Below are 17,861 nucleotides of genomic sequence, written 5' to 3'. Positions count from 1 at the left end.
TATTTGGCAGAAGAGTTTTGAGGTTTCTCAGGTGTTCTGGCCAATATTCACCCCCTCAGTCAGTATCAGACACAGATTGATCCAGGCACCCTGATGGCCAGGCTATTTTTACACAGCTGCAAATGTGTTGCTGGTCAAAGCACAGCAGGTTAGGCAGCATCTCAGGAATAGAGAATTCGACGTTTCGAGCATAAGCCCACACACCGACCCTAACCCCACATACTCACCCCCAACCCCACACACCGGCCCCATTCCCACACACTGATCCCCAAACCCACACGCTGACCTCGGACCCTACACACTGACCCCAACCCCACCATTTACTGACCCCCAACCCCACACACTGACCCCGACTCCACACACTGACCCCCAACCCCACACACTGACCCCCAACCCCACACACTGACCCCTGACCCTACACACTGACCCCGACCCCACACAGTGACCCCCAAACCCACACACTGACCCTGACCCCACACAGTGACCCCCAAACCCACACACTGACCCTGACCCCACACACTGACCCCCGACCCCACACACTGACCCTGACCCCACACACTGACCCTGACCCCACACACTGACCCCAACCCCACACACTGACCCTGACCCCACACACTGACCCCCGACCCCACAAACTGACCCTGACCCCACACACTGACCCCCGACCCCCACACACTGACCCCAACCCCACACACTGACCCCCGAACCAACACATTGACCCTGACCCCATCCCCACACACTGACCTCTGACCCCACTCACTGACCCCCTACCTCCACACACTGACACAGATCCCCTCACACTGACCCCCGACCCCACACACTGACACAGATCCCCTCACACTGACCCCATCCCCACACACTGACCTCTGACCCCACACACTGACCCCAACCCCACACACTGACACAGATCCCCTCACACTGACCCCATCCCCACACACTGACCTCTGACCCCTCACACTGACCCCCCCACACTGACCTCTGACCCCACACACTGACATAGATCCCTCACACTGACCCCCAAACCCACACACTGACCCCCCACCCTCACACACTGACACAGATCCCCTCACACTGACCCCTGAACCCACACACTGACCCCTGAACCCACACACTGACCCCCCACCCTCACACACTGACACAGATCCCCTCACACTGACCCCTGAACCCACACACTGACCCCTGAACCCACACACTGACCCCCGAACCCACACTGACACAGATCCCCTCACACTGACCCCTGAACCCTCACACTGACCCCCAAACCCACACACTGACACAGATCCCCTCACACTGACCCCTGAATCCACACACTGACCACCGAACACACACACTGACACAGATCCCCTCACACTCACCCCTGAACCCTCACACTGACCCCCACCCCCACACACTGACACAGATCCCCTCACACTGACCCCTGAACCCACACACTGACCCCCACCCCCACACACTGACACAGATCCTCTCACACTGACCCCTGAACCCACACACTGACCCCCAAACCCACACACTGACACAGATCCCCTCACACTGACCCCTGAACCCTCACACTGACCCCCAAACCCACACACTGACACAGATCCCCTCACACTGACCCCTGAACCCTCACACTGACCCCCAAACCCACACACTGACACAGATCCCCTCACACTGACCCCTGAACCCTCACACTGACCCCCAAACCCACACACTGACACAGATCCCCTCACACTGACCCCTGAACCCTCACACTGACCCCCAAACCCACCCACTGACACAGATCCCCTCACACTGACCCCTGAACCCTCACACTGACCCCCAAACCCACACACTGACACAGATCCCCTCACACTGACCCCTGAAACCACACACTGACCCCCACCCCCACACACTGACCCCCGACCCCACACCCTGACACAGATCCCCTCACACTGACCCCTGAACCCACACACTGACCCCCGACTCCACACACTGACACAGATCCCCTCACACTGACCCCTGAATCCTCACACTGACCCCCCCACCCCCACACACTGATACAGATCCCCTCACACTGACCCCCGAACCCACACATTGACCCCATTCTCACACACCGACCCCTGATCCCACAAACTGAACCCTCGCCCCCACACACTAAAGCCATCCCCACACACTGACCCCCTCACCCCCACACGTTGACCCCCTCACCCCCACACATTGACCCCCCGTCCCCACACACTGACACCCCACCCCCACACACTGACCCTCCCCCCGCCCCCATACACCGGCCCCCCCCCGCCCTCACACACTGACACCCCACCCCCACACACTGACCCTCCCCCCCCCGCCCCCACACATTGACAGTGATCCCATCACACTGACCAAGCCCTCCTCACGTTTCTCCCATTCCAGTACTGCACACAACTGGACCCCACACCCGACTGAACCAATCCTGACATGACATCTCTATCGCCCCGGAGGGCACCCATTCTCACCCGTGATTGGACAACACTCCACCTGCTAATGCTGCCACCCATCCCCATCCCAATCCTCACATCCAACTCATCAACCCACCCGAAGCACTCGGTCCCCTACCCAATACTCCCCCTGTCCCGTAGCTGCCACCCTGACCCCCTCAGCCTTCTTCACCCCACCCTGCCAGGTTACCTCACACTGACCTGGCAGATTTAATCACTGAACATTTAATCGCATGTTCAGCTGTAAAGGAGAGGATGGTTCCACACTGATTCCCTGCACTTCTGGAAGCCAGGTTGGTTTCTGCTGTTCTCTCTTGCCTGGGAATCCTAAAGGCAAATCAAACAAGAAGGGTACTTTTAGTCTAATGTGTTTCGGAAAAAGAATTCCTGGCCCTGACTGGAATTTCTGGGCCCTGGTCTGATGATGAGCTTGCAGTTTGCAGGGTATAAATTAGTCATGGTGTTTCTGTCATTACAACAATTTCTGTGTATTTTATGACTGGGAACCACTTGGACATTATTGGTGTTTGTTAAATATGCTCATGAATTCCTTTATTTTCAGAAAACATGCTTGAGTACATATATTTACTAAACATGCAAAAACTTTCTATATTTCAGCTCTTAATCATGAGATTAACAGTGAAAATCCAGCCAGGTATGGTGTTTAAGCTGTTTATAACATTTTACATAGACTACATAAGAAATATACACATTGAAAAGGTCTGTCAATAGGAATAGTTTCCCAGAAGCAAGCAGTAAATGTATTACAACAGTGTCCTTTCCACCCAGTTGTGAATTAATCTATAATGCTGGACATAGTCACTGTTAGAGACGACCAACCTAAGGTCTACCACATTTGTGTTACTGTGGAACCTATCTGAGAAATCTCTCACTATCATGGTTTTCATATGTTCAGACACATTGTGCCACACTTCCAGGGAAATGGATTTTGAAACAGGCCTAGAGGGAGGGGCGCTACACAAGATACCTAACCCCTGGAAGCCCCAGGCAGTCTCCCATCCAAGTAATCAATCAACTCTGGTTCTGCTTGGCTTCTGTACTCAGATTATTTCAGACTACTGAGACTAAAGGCCATTATGAATTGCAACAATAATTTGATAACTGCTAATGAGTATCTATGAAGGGCAATCAATCCCTCACAACTAGTCAGACAAAAGGAGACTGTAAGCCAGTCAGTCGCTCTGTATCATGAGACCTATTCCACTGAAGGAATTCCTATTCTGTCCTGTCCCCAGTCTTCCACAGCTGCCTCCCTGCATTTTCAAAAGACTGTAATCTTCGACTTTTAACTTTATTTCTTTATTTTTCTACTGAACACAATGTTTAACTACAACCATTGTTATTTCTTTCTATCTTGTTCTTAAGACACTGTAGCTCAGTACTTGTACCCAAGATGGTACCTTGTGTGGTGACATCATGTATTTTTCACTGTACTCCTGTACTTGAGCGCACATGGCAATACAAATCTAAATCTAAATCAAATCTTCCTTGTAATCCTTCAGAACATTGACTGCTGAGCATACTGGGTCACTCTTAAGTTCATAAAAAGTATGATATAAAAGGAAGTCTTTCTTAATTTCTTTCCCTGTCTTTCTTTCTGTGATGGACTGTGATTGGTCCATCTGGGACTGCAGCCCTGTACGAGACCAGTGAATGTGATTGGTCCCGCTGAGACTGCAGCCCAGTGGGAGACCAGTGAATGTGATTGGTCCATGTGAGACTGCAGCCCAGTAGGAGACCAGTGAATGTGATTGGTCCATGTGAGACTGCAGCCCAGTAGGAGACCAGTGAATGTGATTGGTCCCCCTGAGACTGCAGCCCAGTAGGAGACCAGTGAATGTGATTGGTCCATGTGAGACTGGAGCCCAGTAGGAGACCAGTGAATGTGATAGGTCCATGTGAGACTGCAGCCCAGTAGAAGACCAGTGAATGTGATTGGTCCATGTGAGACTGCAGCCCAGTAGAAGACCAGTGAATGTGATTGGTCCATGTGAGACTGCAGCCCAGTAGGAGACCAGTGAATGTGATTGGTCCATGTGAGACTGCAGCCCAGTAGGAGACCAGTTTGGGGAAAGTGGTGTCCATGCCAGTACAAATCCCTCTTAGCCCTGTGTGATCAGTAAACCCATCAGCTGTTCAGGTGGAGGAGGAACACAGAACTTCCTTCTAACTCCTCCGTACAGGTGGGATGAGAGCAGGTTTGTGATCTAGACTTGCACAGAAAAACATTTTCTCTTAACTTCCGAAACCTGGGCCATCCCCCTCATCTTGACCTTCTGCTGCACATCACTGTAGATCAATGGGTCTTGCTATCAAAAGTGTGTCTGAAGTGAATTGGAAAAACAGAAACTCCCAATGTAGGAATGCCTAACCTTAACCCCTTTGGGTGCTCTGCTGTGATATGTTTGAGCATGGAAGGGGTGGATAGAGATTCCTCCTGTTATTAGACAAACCTACAAACTGCAGGAATGGTTGGCAGAGTAGAATTAAGTCTCTGCCACCTTTTGTTGGGTTCTGGTGAACTCTTTCTAAAGTTGCAGCTGGGGTGAGGCAGCATCCAACCTGAAATTTAGGGACCACATCAAACTTCTCTGTTCCATTATCTAACTTCTCCTATAATATTTCCAGTACTTCATTAATAGCTTACCCCTGTATGACACTCTCAGATGAAATCCAGCTATAAATGGTGCGACATTACACATGTAGCTGCTTTGTGGCTGTGATGTTCAGAGATGAGTCAGCACTGCTTCCTCCTTGGGCAAATGACTTGGAATCAAATGGCTGCTCAGTACATCAATTGAAACTTAAACTGTTCCTGACAAGGCCTGCCTGATCATGCATTAGACAACTACCTGTTTATCAAGATTCATGCCCGAATTCAAATACACATCCAGCCTCCAGCCTGAGATAAATGTTTGTTTCTCACTGGTTATCAAACTGCTGTCAATGGCTATAAAAATTCAGAGTTTACCCTGTGAATTTTGATATTTTACACCACAGACATTGTTGTGGTTTCCTCTGAAGTTAAAAACTTTTGATTTCCACAAACTTACTCAAACAGAAGGGGAGGGGAGAGGCAGCAGGATGGTATTTCAGGCACTTGTGATACTGTAGAGTGTACTGTCTCCATCATACTGACACTAACCAGCAACTGAATAGCCAGATTTAACCGTGCAGCTGATGTTTATACAGTTTTTACAGATGTATTAGGTTTGGAGTATTTTAAATACTTTTTTATAAATGGCCTATTCAATCTTTTGTCATACTAGCCTCCACTAAATTTGAGCAATTCATTGAGCGATCCCAGTAGCAATGAAACTTGTTTAAACTATGACCACAATGTAGAGTGCTTGAGTGTTGCCAGTGCTGATGCGGTTATGGATCTTTCTTTGATCAATTGTACAGACTGGTCTCACCCAACAGGATATCAATGGCTGGTCAATTTGTCCTTGTCATGAGATGTCCTTGAGCAGCTCAACAAAATCGATCTGACTCACAGCATCAGGGTTCTGCAGCAGGAGAGAGAGAGAGAGATAAAGAAATAACCAATAGTTTACACACCCTGTGTGACCTAACCATTGTTCCAATCACTCACCACTGAGGGCTCGGAGTGGGATGTCTTTACTTCTTGCCCTCTCTTGCTCCAATGGAAGGTTCACAGTGTAACTAGAAGCTGTCAAATACCCACCGCAGTCAGAGAGCTCCTCCTTCTTCCTACTCAAACCTGTTGTCATGGGCAGGGCAGCACTGGGGCTGATGGCCCTGGCATCTCTGAAACCCCTTGGAACTTCTGAGGCTTGGAAACCTGGCAAAGGAAGAGGTCCAGTGGTCGCTATGGTAACAGCTGTGGGTTGTGGCCTTTGCCTTCAAAGACTTGGCAGGTACAAATAAAGTGTATCTGGCCTTAGTTATTGACTGTAAGATCACCTTTGGAGGTAGATAGCTGACAGCTAGCCATAGAGTGTGCATCTGCTCTCTGTATGAAAACGACTGGACATCCCTGTGTCTATTCATAAACCAGGCACCAGGACCAGAAGGCAGCAGTGTGGAGGGAGCAGCTGGTGGGGCATGGTTTTAGAATTCTAGTCAGGATTGTGCCTTGAAAACTTTCAGCTCCAATATTCTTGACAAAGTGAAAAGCTGCCCACCGTTTGGCACACTGCTTTGAAAACGGTGAAGACACGAACAGCTCATTGTGCGTTTCCTTCCGCAGCCCAATCTTTGAGGATGATGTCGCCTCGGTGATGGAAGTTGAAATGGATGAACTCGATAGATGGATGGGCAACATGAAGAAGATATGTAAGTGCAGAATCCAACAGTGCAGAATTCTTCAATAGTGATTATTTGCCCTGTTTAAATAATTTTCATCGGTTCTCTACAAAAGTGATTGTACGTTAATGGGTTTGCAGGAAGCCATTGTGTTCAATGTGAAATGTATTGACATGATGGAACTCCCTCGACTCTGCTTTATCTCTTTCACCACTTTCTTCTGCTGCCAGCCCTCTCACCCCCTCCTTCGCTAATCTCTCCTAACACTCCATCATTGTAATGTCTTTTAGGAGAAAGTGAGGTCTGCAGATGCTGGAGATCAGAGCAGAAAATGTGTTGCTGGAAAAGCACAGCAGGTCAGGCAGCATCCAAGGAGCAGGAGAATCGACGTTTTGGGCATGAGCCCTTCTTCAGGATCCTTCCTGAAGAAGGGCTTATGCCCGAAACATCGATTCTCCTGCTCCTTGGATGCTGCCTGACCTGCTGTGCTTTTCCAGAACCACATTTTTCAGCAGTTGTAATATCTTTTGGCCAAATGTCCATTAGTAACACAGTTTAGGTTCTAGTGGAGAGACCTTGGGCTGGGCTTTACTGCATGACTCCAAGGCCAGGCAGCAGGAGCTGGCAGGCAGCAGGTGCCACTTTCGTTCCTTCAGGCCCACGCCATCTTACAGATAACAGCCAATCAGATCAGGCGAGGAACAGGGGCCGACCAATGGAATGGTAAACACAGGAAACAAAGATGGCAGTGGATAATGCCAGGGCAGGAGCAAGCACCCTGTTTAAGGGTCTGCCCGCCTTACATGGACAATCGCCCGTCTGACCACTGACTGCACGGAATGAACTGAGCAAAAGCCTTCAGCCAGAAAGGCAGGATGGAGACATGGGAAGGTGGATCGACAGTTCACTGTCTTGGCAGCTTCCTGTCCCGGCTACAATTCCAATCAGGGTCTTCCTTCCCAGGGACCAGAGGAGGAATCCAGCCAAGCATGACCCTGAAAGTCCGGCCAGGGATCAAAGGGGAGGGTCAGCCAGAGAACTTGGGTCAAGCACATCACTGCGCTCCTTCAGCCTGCCAAGGTGTGGACTTGATAGGTCATATCTCTCGGCCAGCAAAGACCGTACTCTGCCAGAAACAGAGCAGCAACATGGAGAGAGGTGCCCAACTCTCACTACTGATCCCTTAGCCCCACACCTCTTGAGAACGGCCATATCTGTGAGGTATTTGTATAGCCCTGTCACAGAGATCAGGGCTGCCTCTAATGTGAGTGATGTGGGGCGGTGTTCTGTCTTGTGTGAGCAAGCCACAGCAGGGGAAGGTCCAAGCTCAGCATAGGGCCTGGCAAACCTATATGTTCCCAACCCCGTGAGCAGGCTCTGGGCATGGCACAGCAGTAAGGAAGCCTCCCACTGACCGTGCCAACCAAGCGGGTGAATGAGTGAGCACAGGGACATAGCGGACATTTGGACACCCACAGAAATGGCAGTTGGGAAGAGGAGACAGGCAGCCCTTGACCTTTCGGCGTTGCTGTTATCTGCTGCAGGCCGGGGACTGGCTGAAGAGTGAAGAGCTGGAGGGTCTGGGGAGGACTGGTTCCTGAGGAGGAGGAGGAGGGATCCTCAGGGGGTGCATTTCCTTCTTTCCATTCACCAGCATGAGTGGTATCACCTGCTGGCTCCCTGTGGGGTCAGATCCCCAGCCTGGTCTATCATCAGGGCCCGAGGCATGTCCCTGTGGCTGAGGAAGGCTGTGACAGTGAAGCCACTGACAGTTCAGGGCCTAGGGGGGATGTCTGAGTTATAGGCTGAGCCCTGGGCTGCTGCTAGGCCTCCGACATTGTTGGTAACCCACCCAAAATTGCAGCAAGAAGGGAAGAGGCATCTGATGGCGATTGCAGAGCTCTGGAACCCCCCGGGTGTGGATAGTGGATGAGTGCGTCAAGGCCAGGAGAGATGATGTGCTTCTTGATCTCTACCATCGAGAGGGTGGTGACACCCCACGGGCAGCTAGATACAAGCGACCATTGCGTGAACTCCAGAGATACGCACAGTCTTACAAACGATTGCTTTCTCCATGAGCTCAATGTAACACTGGCAAGAAGAGAGGACACAGGCACTGAACAGTCCACCTACTCCAGCTGTAAAATGGAGGATGAGTCTCTGGTAAGAGTTCCTGTGATGGAGCCCTGTGTGTGGACAGTCCCTCACAGTGCTCTCAGTAACTATGATATTAGCAGTAGTGGGTAGGAGTGGGTGCTGCACGCCAGTGGACCAGGGCTGAGTGGGTTTGGAGTCACCAATCCCGAAGGCTGTGTGATCAGCAACTGCCTCTCCACCAGCTGGAGGTACAGGAGAGCACCTCCACAATCTCAGCAGGTCTGACAGCATCTGTAAGGAGGGAAAAGAGCTGACGTTTCGAGTCTAACTGACCTGCTGAGATTTTCCAGCATTTTCTCTTTTGGTTTCAGATTCCAGAATCCGCAGTAATTTGTTTTTATTAAGGAGAGCACCTCACTGTGCTTATATCTCACAGGAGAATGGAAAATATGGACAATCCGCCATTATGCTTTCTAGAAAGGGTTCACGTGCAAGTGTTACTTCCCTTTCCAATTCTCACTGCCCTCAGGAAAGCCCCTCACCAGCCTCGCTCTCGTGTAGTGCTGGAAGCCAGGCACCAACATCTCAGTGTTCTCCATAGACACCAACCACATGCACCTCACAGTCACAGCTCTGATGAAGAGTTATCTAGACCCGAAACGTTAGCCAGGGATCCCAGCTCTGGATGCTGTCTGACCTGGCTGTGACCTCCAGCATTTGTAATCCTCGTCCCAGTCACTGATAATGGCTTCTGACGTGAATGTTCAACAGCCTGTATAACCACACATGGCATATCTCTGATCCAACCGCAGGAAGGTTCTGTACCTCAGACTGCACTGACAACTCACATTGTAATGCAGCAGCAAGGGCACTGTGCTCTCAGGGGTACATGCACCCAACTCCGGGACTGCTCTTCACTCACTATCCCAGCACGCACTCACTCTGAGCTGACATGGGTGCTCACTGCCTTGCCCAGCCTCTTTGAGAGGTAGCTATTACAGGAAGTGAAAGTGGGTGGCACAGTAATCACTGTTGGTAAAGATGGGGCCATTTCTCAAGTGAATGAGTAGGCAGTGCAGAGGGTATGCAGGGTTACTGATGTTGGGGACTGAGGTGGGCGTTGGAAATTTTAAAAACAAGAATTTATTCAGCGGGTTGTGAGTTCATGGAATGCCCTGACAGTAGCAGTGGTGGACTCTCCCTCTTTATGGTCATTCAAGCGGGCATTGGATAAGCATATGGAGGTTATTGGGCTAGTGTAGGTTAGGTAGGCTTCGGTCGGCCCAACATCGAGGGCTGAAGGGCCTGTACTGCGCTGTATTCTTCTATGTTCTATGAATGTGAGACTATTTCATTGGAGTCTGAGGTTACAGACTTTTAATTTAAAAACTGTAAATGTTGCAAGGATGTCGTAAGAATGTAATTGCAGATGCATTATCGCAGATTTAACGGATAAATTTCAGATGAGATTTGTGCTTATGCAATGTTTTTTATATATATATATAAAATATATATCTATGGAAAATGTTAAGATGAACTTAGATGAAAGTTATGTGTATGTTATGGTAATATGTTTAAAGAGTAGAGAAAAATGAAGCCATCTTTTCATTATGATGGTGCCTTTTTTCTTAAGGGGTGAGGTGTTATGAAGGTGTAAGGGGTTTTACGAGAGTTGAGGGATTGAGCAAGTACATGGGGCGCTGGAGAATGTACAGCGGCTCGCAGTACCTGGGTGGCTAGGAAACAAAAACTAAATTCAAATTCGGCCAATCAGTTTAAATTATGCCCCAAAATACCAAAGCTCCAATCACGTTTGAGTGTAGTATTGAATTTAACACAGATGAAACGATCAATGCTTTGGGGCATAAAACCAAAAGAAAAACGATCAGCAGGCTGCCAGTGAGAACTCTCTGCTAGGTACCTGTCTGGAGAAGGGGTTGGCACAGACAGAAACATCGACACTGACCTGGAGAGCAAATCTACAAAGAGAAGATTCGACAGCTGGCTGGTTTTGAAATTTGAATTTTTCAGTAAATCTTAATCAGGGGGGTTTATCAGACCTGTATTGTGGAGGGGATGGTAAAAGTTAGGTTTAGGTAAATAAGTTGTTAATAGTTATAGTTAATTATTCTCTGTTAGGCTTTAAAAAATTAAACTTGTTCATTTTTACTTTAAGTAGTGACTTTTGGGATAGTTCTTTGCCTCTAGAATTTTCACAAATGACAGCACAGGTTAAACCATTTCTGTGCTGCTGGTTTCAATCAGCAGAGGGGTTTATCCTATGTCGTAACACGAGTTAGAGAAGATGTTCTGTGCCAAAGTGAGAGTGGCCTGGTAGGAGTGGGAGCAGGAGCACAGTTACACAGAGCATGAGGTCTCAGAGAGAAGGCAATGGCGGATTGGAGAAGCTCATTGACGTTTTATCGACAGCGCTGGGCATTTATCCAGACCGGCGAGACTTCACTGGGGGCCTGAGAGGTCTGGGGCCTGACCTCCAGCGTTGTAGCTGCCACCATCATCCCTGGGCAAAGAGGAAATCCCGATCAAAATCCCATTTCCCAGCACTTCCTGAAGCTGCCCACAAAGTAGGACAGTGATCCCGCGACATCAGCCACTGTTGGGAAGCACAGAGGGCAGCTCCAGACTGACAGTGCGTGCCCAAAGCAGGTTTGTAAAGATGGGACCAGCATCGGGGATGCCGGACCTTGCTCCGGGCCCAACGAGTGGCAGAATAAGGCTAGAGCTGGACGAGCAGGTAGCCGTAGGGATGGGCTAGGTGGTTAGTTAGGCAGGTTTGGCAAGATGCAGTGAGAAAATGCATTCGGCCTCATGGAGGGAAACCCTCTGTGAAACTTGGTGAACTAACATTTCGCCAAAAAAGATAAGATTCAGCCCAAAGCTACAGGGAATATGTTTGGATGGGCATCAGGATTGTAAGAAGTGTCAATGTATTAGCATTTCCTGTCCCCACTTGTTTGTATCTTACTGAGCCTTACCCAAAAGCTCAGGGGATCAGGCAGCAAAATCGATGTTTCAGGTACCAGCCCTTCATCAGGACATCATTAAAACATCAATTTTCCTGTTCCTGGGATGCTGCCTGACCTGCTGTGCTTTTCCAGCACCACACTCTCGACTCTGCAGTCCTCACTTTCTCCTTGTGCAAAGTATCCACCATCTTGTGTCACCAGGACAACGGAACCCTCCACACTTCGTCCTGGGAGGAGGCATCACTATCCATGGAGGTCTTCAGTGAGCAATGTCTCCACCTTCAGGAGGCCTTTACCAGGGCATACTGAAGACCTGCAGCAGACTGGTTTGGGCTCCAGACCTCCTGTTCAGGAGCTCATTGGCCTAGCTGGATTGTCACCCTGTTTGACCTATGATGGATTGTCCTGTATGTTGCACCTGTGTGTGGGATTCTCAAAGGCCTGAAAATCCATGCCTTTGGTAGATAGCTCCTGTCCCCTAGTTTCCATTTTTGGAAGACACTTGTGACTTTTAAAGCTGCAGCACCTCAGACTTCTGAAGTACACACATGTCGCGTCTGCTACGCAAGAACTGGAGACAGTCCTGAAGGCTCTATCTCCCGTGGTCACAGACCAGTTAGACACTGGGTGAGTGGAAAGCCTTTCTGGTGATGAGGGCCTGGCTAGCCCTGGGGGTGTCCAGCAATGGCCTTGAAGCTGGTAGAACCTTTGACCTGATTGTCACCTTTGGTGCTAGGCACCAGTTATCCTCCCTGATGTCACAAAGAGCTGCAGACAGGGAGACTGCTCTGAGGATCTCTGCAATATTGGGAGGTGTGGTTCAGAGACACGGTGGGCTTTCAGCACCTTTAGTATTGGTAGCTCATTGAACCCCAGGGATCCCAGCTCATCCCTACAGGATGGCACAGAGTTCCATGGCTGCCGCATGAGAGATTTGTGGGGTTCACTGCCAGCCAGCCAGTCAGACATGAGACACTCTCCTGGGATTAGCCTGTTCTGCAGCAGGAAGCAGACGCCATATTCCTCTCTGCATTTCTCTGTCCTGCCTACTCTGATGTTGGTCTGTTGCAGGCTCTGAAGTTGGCGATGTCCCACTCCTGCCTGCCTCTGATGCTGCTGCTCCTCCTCAATGGAGAATCTGAATCGTGGGGAGATGAGACTCTTGGTAATTGGGTCTCCCTCTTTGTGGAGAGCCCTCATTATAAGGGACAAACCCCACCCTGACCTCCAGGCAGTGCTATTACCTTTCTCTACTCCTACCTTGTGTTTACCTTCCCTCACCTACCCTGGCTCTCTCAATGGCTGTCTCAGGGAACCAACCCTGAGCTCTTGCTAACTTGCTGCCTTTTTTAACCCTGTAAGACTCCGATGTTCCATAACCCCCATGTACCCTTGGCAAAATCAGAAATGCGCCATGAAATTCCAGTTAACCTGTTTCTAAATGTTTAATGCTATCCCTGCTGCACTGATGTGTGAAATGTTTGTATGTTTGCCATTTTCATTCACATCTGGAAGCAAGGTATGGACATTGCGGTTCCAGTCTGACCTGTTGTGTTTTGATGTTAGCTTTCCTTGTCCGTGTCCTGAGTGGCGCTGTGAAGTTTAGCTCTGTTTTAAGCTTAGAAAGAAGCTTAGAAAATTCTCAAACGAGGAGCGCCCTTGTTCACCAGTCAGACACGATGTAACATTCGATGTGTTGAAGCGTTCCATCTGTGAAATCCTAAATAATTTCCTAAATCCTTTCAGCTCCACAAGACAGTTTACCAGACATCAGTGAAGAAAAAGACCTGAAATCCAAATCAAGGTAGGTGACAGAGAGAAAGTAAGAGGGAAAGAAAATCTCAGTTTTATAATTCCGAAGGAAAATATTTCACTGTATTTAATTGCTTTGGCAATGTAGCATAAAAACAAATCATGACGAATTTTGAAACATTTTGCTGGTTACAGGTTAATTAAATAATTTATCAACATTAATCAAATTTATACAGTAGTGTATTTCATTACACTTTCCACTGGAAAGCCACAATTATATGAACTGTGGCATGCCCCAGCAAGAACTAGCAGGAAGTGGTTCCGACTCATGTGACAGACAGCACAAGTACAGAATACAGCACCAGAGGCAGCACAAAGACTGGGTTCAAAAGCAGAAAGATGATTCATTGTAACTTGGCAATGAGAATTAAAGGGAGTGTTACAATTTAGTTTGATAATAACAAGAGCTGTGGCACTGCCAAATTCTGACATGTTGACACTGTAAGAAAGCAAGAAGCCAACATTATCTGTAATTGAAAAGCCCTGTCATGAAACAGCAGTAGGTGGCATGGTGGCCCAGTGGTTAATACTGCTGCCTCATAGCGCCAGGGACCCGGGTTCGATTCCATCCTCCAGTGACTGTCTGTGTGGAGTTTGCATGTTCTCCCTTTGTTTGTGTGGGTTTCCTCCCACAATCCAAAGGTGTGCAGGTCAGGTGAATTGGCCATGCTAAATTGTCCATAGTGTTCAGGGATGTGTAGGTTAGGTGCATTAGTCAGGGGGAAATGTAGAGTAATAGGGGAGTGTGTCTGGGAGGTTGGTGTGGCCTTATTGAGCTGAAGGGCCTGTTTCCATACTGCAGGGATTCTTAAAATAAAAGTTTCATTATTTTGAATACAAGATAAAAAGTGTATATGGCTCAGTGTTTAGTATATTTCAGGGTTAGAATTCTGCTTTCAAAACAGGAAAGTATTGCAAAGTCAAAGTTTATAGGAGTGGAGTTCATTTGCTTAGCACCAGCATGGTCATGCTTTCAGGTGGTGCACAGCACTGACAGCAGGTAAAGGCTGTTTGAGATAGTTCCCACAAGGATATGGCCAGTTTGGCTCAGGGGCCTGTGGAGAAGTGCTATCCAACCAGCTGATGGAATGGAAGATCCCAAATCTGGGCAACACCTATGCCAACAACAAAGTTGTACATCTCTGTAGCAAGGTCAGGGAATGAGGCTGCAAGGCGACCTCTGCCCTTCTCTTCCTTGCACCAGCCAAGCAGCTAAAACGCCGGTGGGAAGTTTTGATCTCTATTGCAAAGTGTTGAAATGGACTCTGGAATGCTTTTCGACGTGATTTTTGTTGAGTTCCTGGATTTAGCAGGGAATGCTGTCAAACCCTCTCAAAAAAGACAGAGCAGTTGGTGATCCTGATAAAAGCTACAAAGGTAAAGGAAGATGGTAGTGACCGTGCCTCAGTGTCCATAGCAGGACAGAGGGATGGATCAGAGGATGTGAACAAGATCTATCAATGCCCTCTACCAGCTGGGCAGTGGACTCCTCCACTGCCTGTTGGCAGAGCTGGGTCTGGATGGGTTACTCTTTGGAGAGTTGGTCTAGACTTGTTGGGCTGAAGGACCTGTTTCCATGCTGTCTGTGAGGGGGTGTACTCCTTTCATTCTTCTTCCTGGCAATGGATGCACTAAACATTCCCCACCCCCCAGTGGGTAAAGTCCACTTATGCCCAGTGACACAGCTGGTGCAGGTTTTAATGCTGCCCACATTGAAGATGCCAGTATGTGAGCTGGTGGCAGCCTCAGACTCAATGGTGGGGCTTATCTATCAGGGGCTGTGCAGTTGCTCTCTGTCCCCTTGCTGGGGCTTGGCAGGCTGTTCGAAAATGAAGAAATCTGAACGGGCACGTTAACGTGAATGAAGGGTGGTGGGGAAGCAAGGTGACAGGATCATGATCACACCATCAAGCAGCTTGTTCCTCCCACACTATCGAAGGATAGGAGGGAGCTGGGCACACACCATCACCCTCAGTGATGCCACAGGGTCTGTCACACAGCCCACACCATGATGTGAAAAAAATCACCTCCTTCACGGTGGGGAGTGTAGGGAAGGGGTGGGAGGGGTGTGTGTGTGTGTGTGTGTGTGTGTGTGTGTGTGTGTGTGTGTGTGTGTGGGGAGATGTAGGTGTCCTTGTGTCCGGGCAGCACAGCTCTGCTCCATTCAACTGTGAACTACATAATCCTGCAAGGAAGAGGGCAGAAAGAGGGCAGTGATTGTGTCGCAGTGTGTTTGGGTGGTGTACCTGCCTAGGGAGAAGAGGTGCGAGTGATTGGGCTGGGGGTGGGGGGGGGGTGGTGTGTGGGGTGTTGGGGGGGGGGAGGGGGGGAGGGGCTCGCAGCCATACAGCATGTCTTACTTCCTTAATGAGCATTTCAACATGATCACCCTTTCACAAAGCTGCATTGTCGTCACCTGATTACCTTGAGCTCTTCTAAATGCCCTGCTATAACTTCTTCAATAACAGCTTTTAAACATTTCTCTTTGACAGACGTGACGCTGAGTGGCCTGACATTTCCTATTTTCTACCTCCCTCTCTTTTTGAATAAAGCTGTTACGTTTACTATCTTATAGAGCCGCCCCGAGTCAGGGGAGTTTTTCAAAATTAAAACCAATGCGTCCACTATCTCACTAGCTCCTCTTTTTAAAATCCAAGGATGAAGTCCATTCGGACTCGGGCACTTGTTGACCCACAGCTCCAACAATTTGCTCATTTCCCCAGTGATTGTGATTTTCCTGAGCATCTCTCCCTTCTGTTTTCTGAGTAATCACATCTCTGGATTCTGGGTAATCCAAGATGGAGGGCGGGAAACATTTCTGGCTGTAAGAGCTGCTCCTTTTTTGAGGTATTTTAGGTGCTGGAGGTGATTTCCTCAAATCCCAGGAGCGGGAGTTACTGTTTTATACGCTGTTGTATTGTTTTGGAACTTTGGGAAAAGAAAGTCAAAACAACAGCAGTTTAAAAGGGAGAAGAGCAGACAAAGGAAGTACATGGTGAGGACAGTGCAGGAGAGAGAGAGAGAGAACCTGCACAGTTACCGCCTTTGCTGTTTGAATTCATGCATCGCTGGACATTGGAGTGCATCTGGGAAAATTAACAAACAGTGAAATTCACAACTAATCTTGGAGGAAGTGTTGGGTGAAATTCACAGCACAGAATCAGATAAGTTATTTGTTGTTTTAAGTCTGTCCAAGAGAAAGGCTGCAGTAGTGGGTACAGTGGGTTCTTTCTTCATTGTGTTTTTGGAGATACGTTTCTTGATTAAACTTAAAATATAAGCCATAGCTATTAATTTAACCTGGTGCAGTGTTTGTAGAGGAATAAGACGGTGTTATTTTCTGGGTCTGTAGATTGTGAAGGAACAAAAATGGCCTTTGCAGTGATATGTACTTCTTGTCAGATGTGGGAGTTTAAAGAGAGTTTAAGGGTTACTGCAGATTACATCTGTATAAATGTTGTTGGATGCGAATCTTATCAGATCGAGTGGATCGGTTAGAGAGACAGTTAGAAGCGATGAGGAATTTGCAACAGCTACAGTATGTGATGGATGGCAGTTATAGGAAGGGGGGAAAGTCTCAGATACAGTCACATAGATGGGTTAACTCCAGGAAGGGTGAGAGAGGTCGGCACCTAGGGCAGGAGTCTTCTGTGGCTATCTCCATTTTAAACAGGTATGTTGTTTTGGAAAATGTAGGGGGTGATGGATTCTCAGGGGAATGTAGCACGAACAGCCAAGTTTCCGGTATTGAGACTGGCTCTAATGCAACGAGGGGTATGTCAGCTTCCAAGAGATCAATTGTGTTAGGGGATTCTGTAGTCAGAGGTACAGACAGATGTTTGTGTGGCCAGCAGAGAAAAAGCAGAATGGTGTGTTGTTTCCCTGGTGCCAGGATCAAGGATGTCTCAGAGAGGGTGCAGAATGTTCTCACGGGGAGAGGGGCCAGCAGGAAGTCATTGTCCACATTGGAACCAACGATATTGGAAGGGAAAAGGTTGAGAGTCTGAAAGGGAGATTACAGAGAGTTAAGCAGAAATTTAAAAAGGAGGTCCTCAAGGGTAGTAATATCTGGATTACTCCCGGAGCTACGAGCTAGTGAGGGCAGGAATAGGAGGATAGAGCAGATGAATGCATGGCTGAGGAGCTGGTGTATGGGAGAAGGGTTCACATTTTTGAATCATTAGAATCTCTTTTGGGGTAGAAGTGACCTGTATAAGAAGGACGGATTGCACCTAAATTG

The 17,861-nt window shown here is 48.6% G+C and overlaps 1 protein-coding gene across 4 annotated transcripts in view; it reads left to right on the top strand.

Moving 5' to 3' along the window:
* LOC132820735 (transmembrane protein 154-like) overlaps window positions 1-17,861 on the top strand; it is a 69,166-nt gene that overhangs the window by 30,333 nt on the left and 20,972 nt on the right. For all 4 annotated transcript variants that reach the window (XM_060833017.1, XM_060833026.1, XM_060833008.1 and 1 more), the window contains 3 exons: window positions 3,054-3,090; window positions 6,670-6,755; window positions 13,556-13,613. In XM_060833017.1, the coding sequence (XP_060689000.1) occupies window positions 3,054-3,090; window positions 6,670-6,755; window positions 13,556-13,613 (181 nt within the window). The remainder of the gene's footprint in view (window positions 1-3,053; window positions 3,091-6,669; window positions 6,756-13,555; window positions 13,614-17,861) is intronic.

Source organism: Hemiscyllium ocellatum, chromosome 1 (genome assembly GCF_020745735.1).
Source record: "Hemiscyllium ocellatum isolate sHemOce1 chromosome 1, sHemOce1.pat.X.cur, whole genome shotgun sequence".
Taxonomy (NCBI): Eukaryota; Metazoa; Chordata; class Chondrichthyes; order Orectolobiformes; family Hemiscylliidae; genus Hemiscyllium; species Hemiscyllium ocellatum.
The sequence above is the reverse complement of the archived record's forward strand: the minus strand, read 5'-3'. Positions and strand labels throughout refer to the sequence as shown.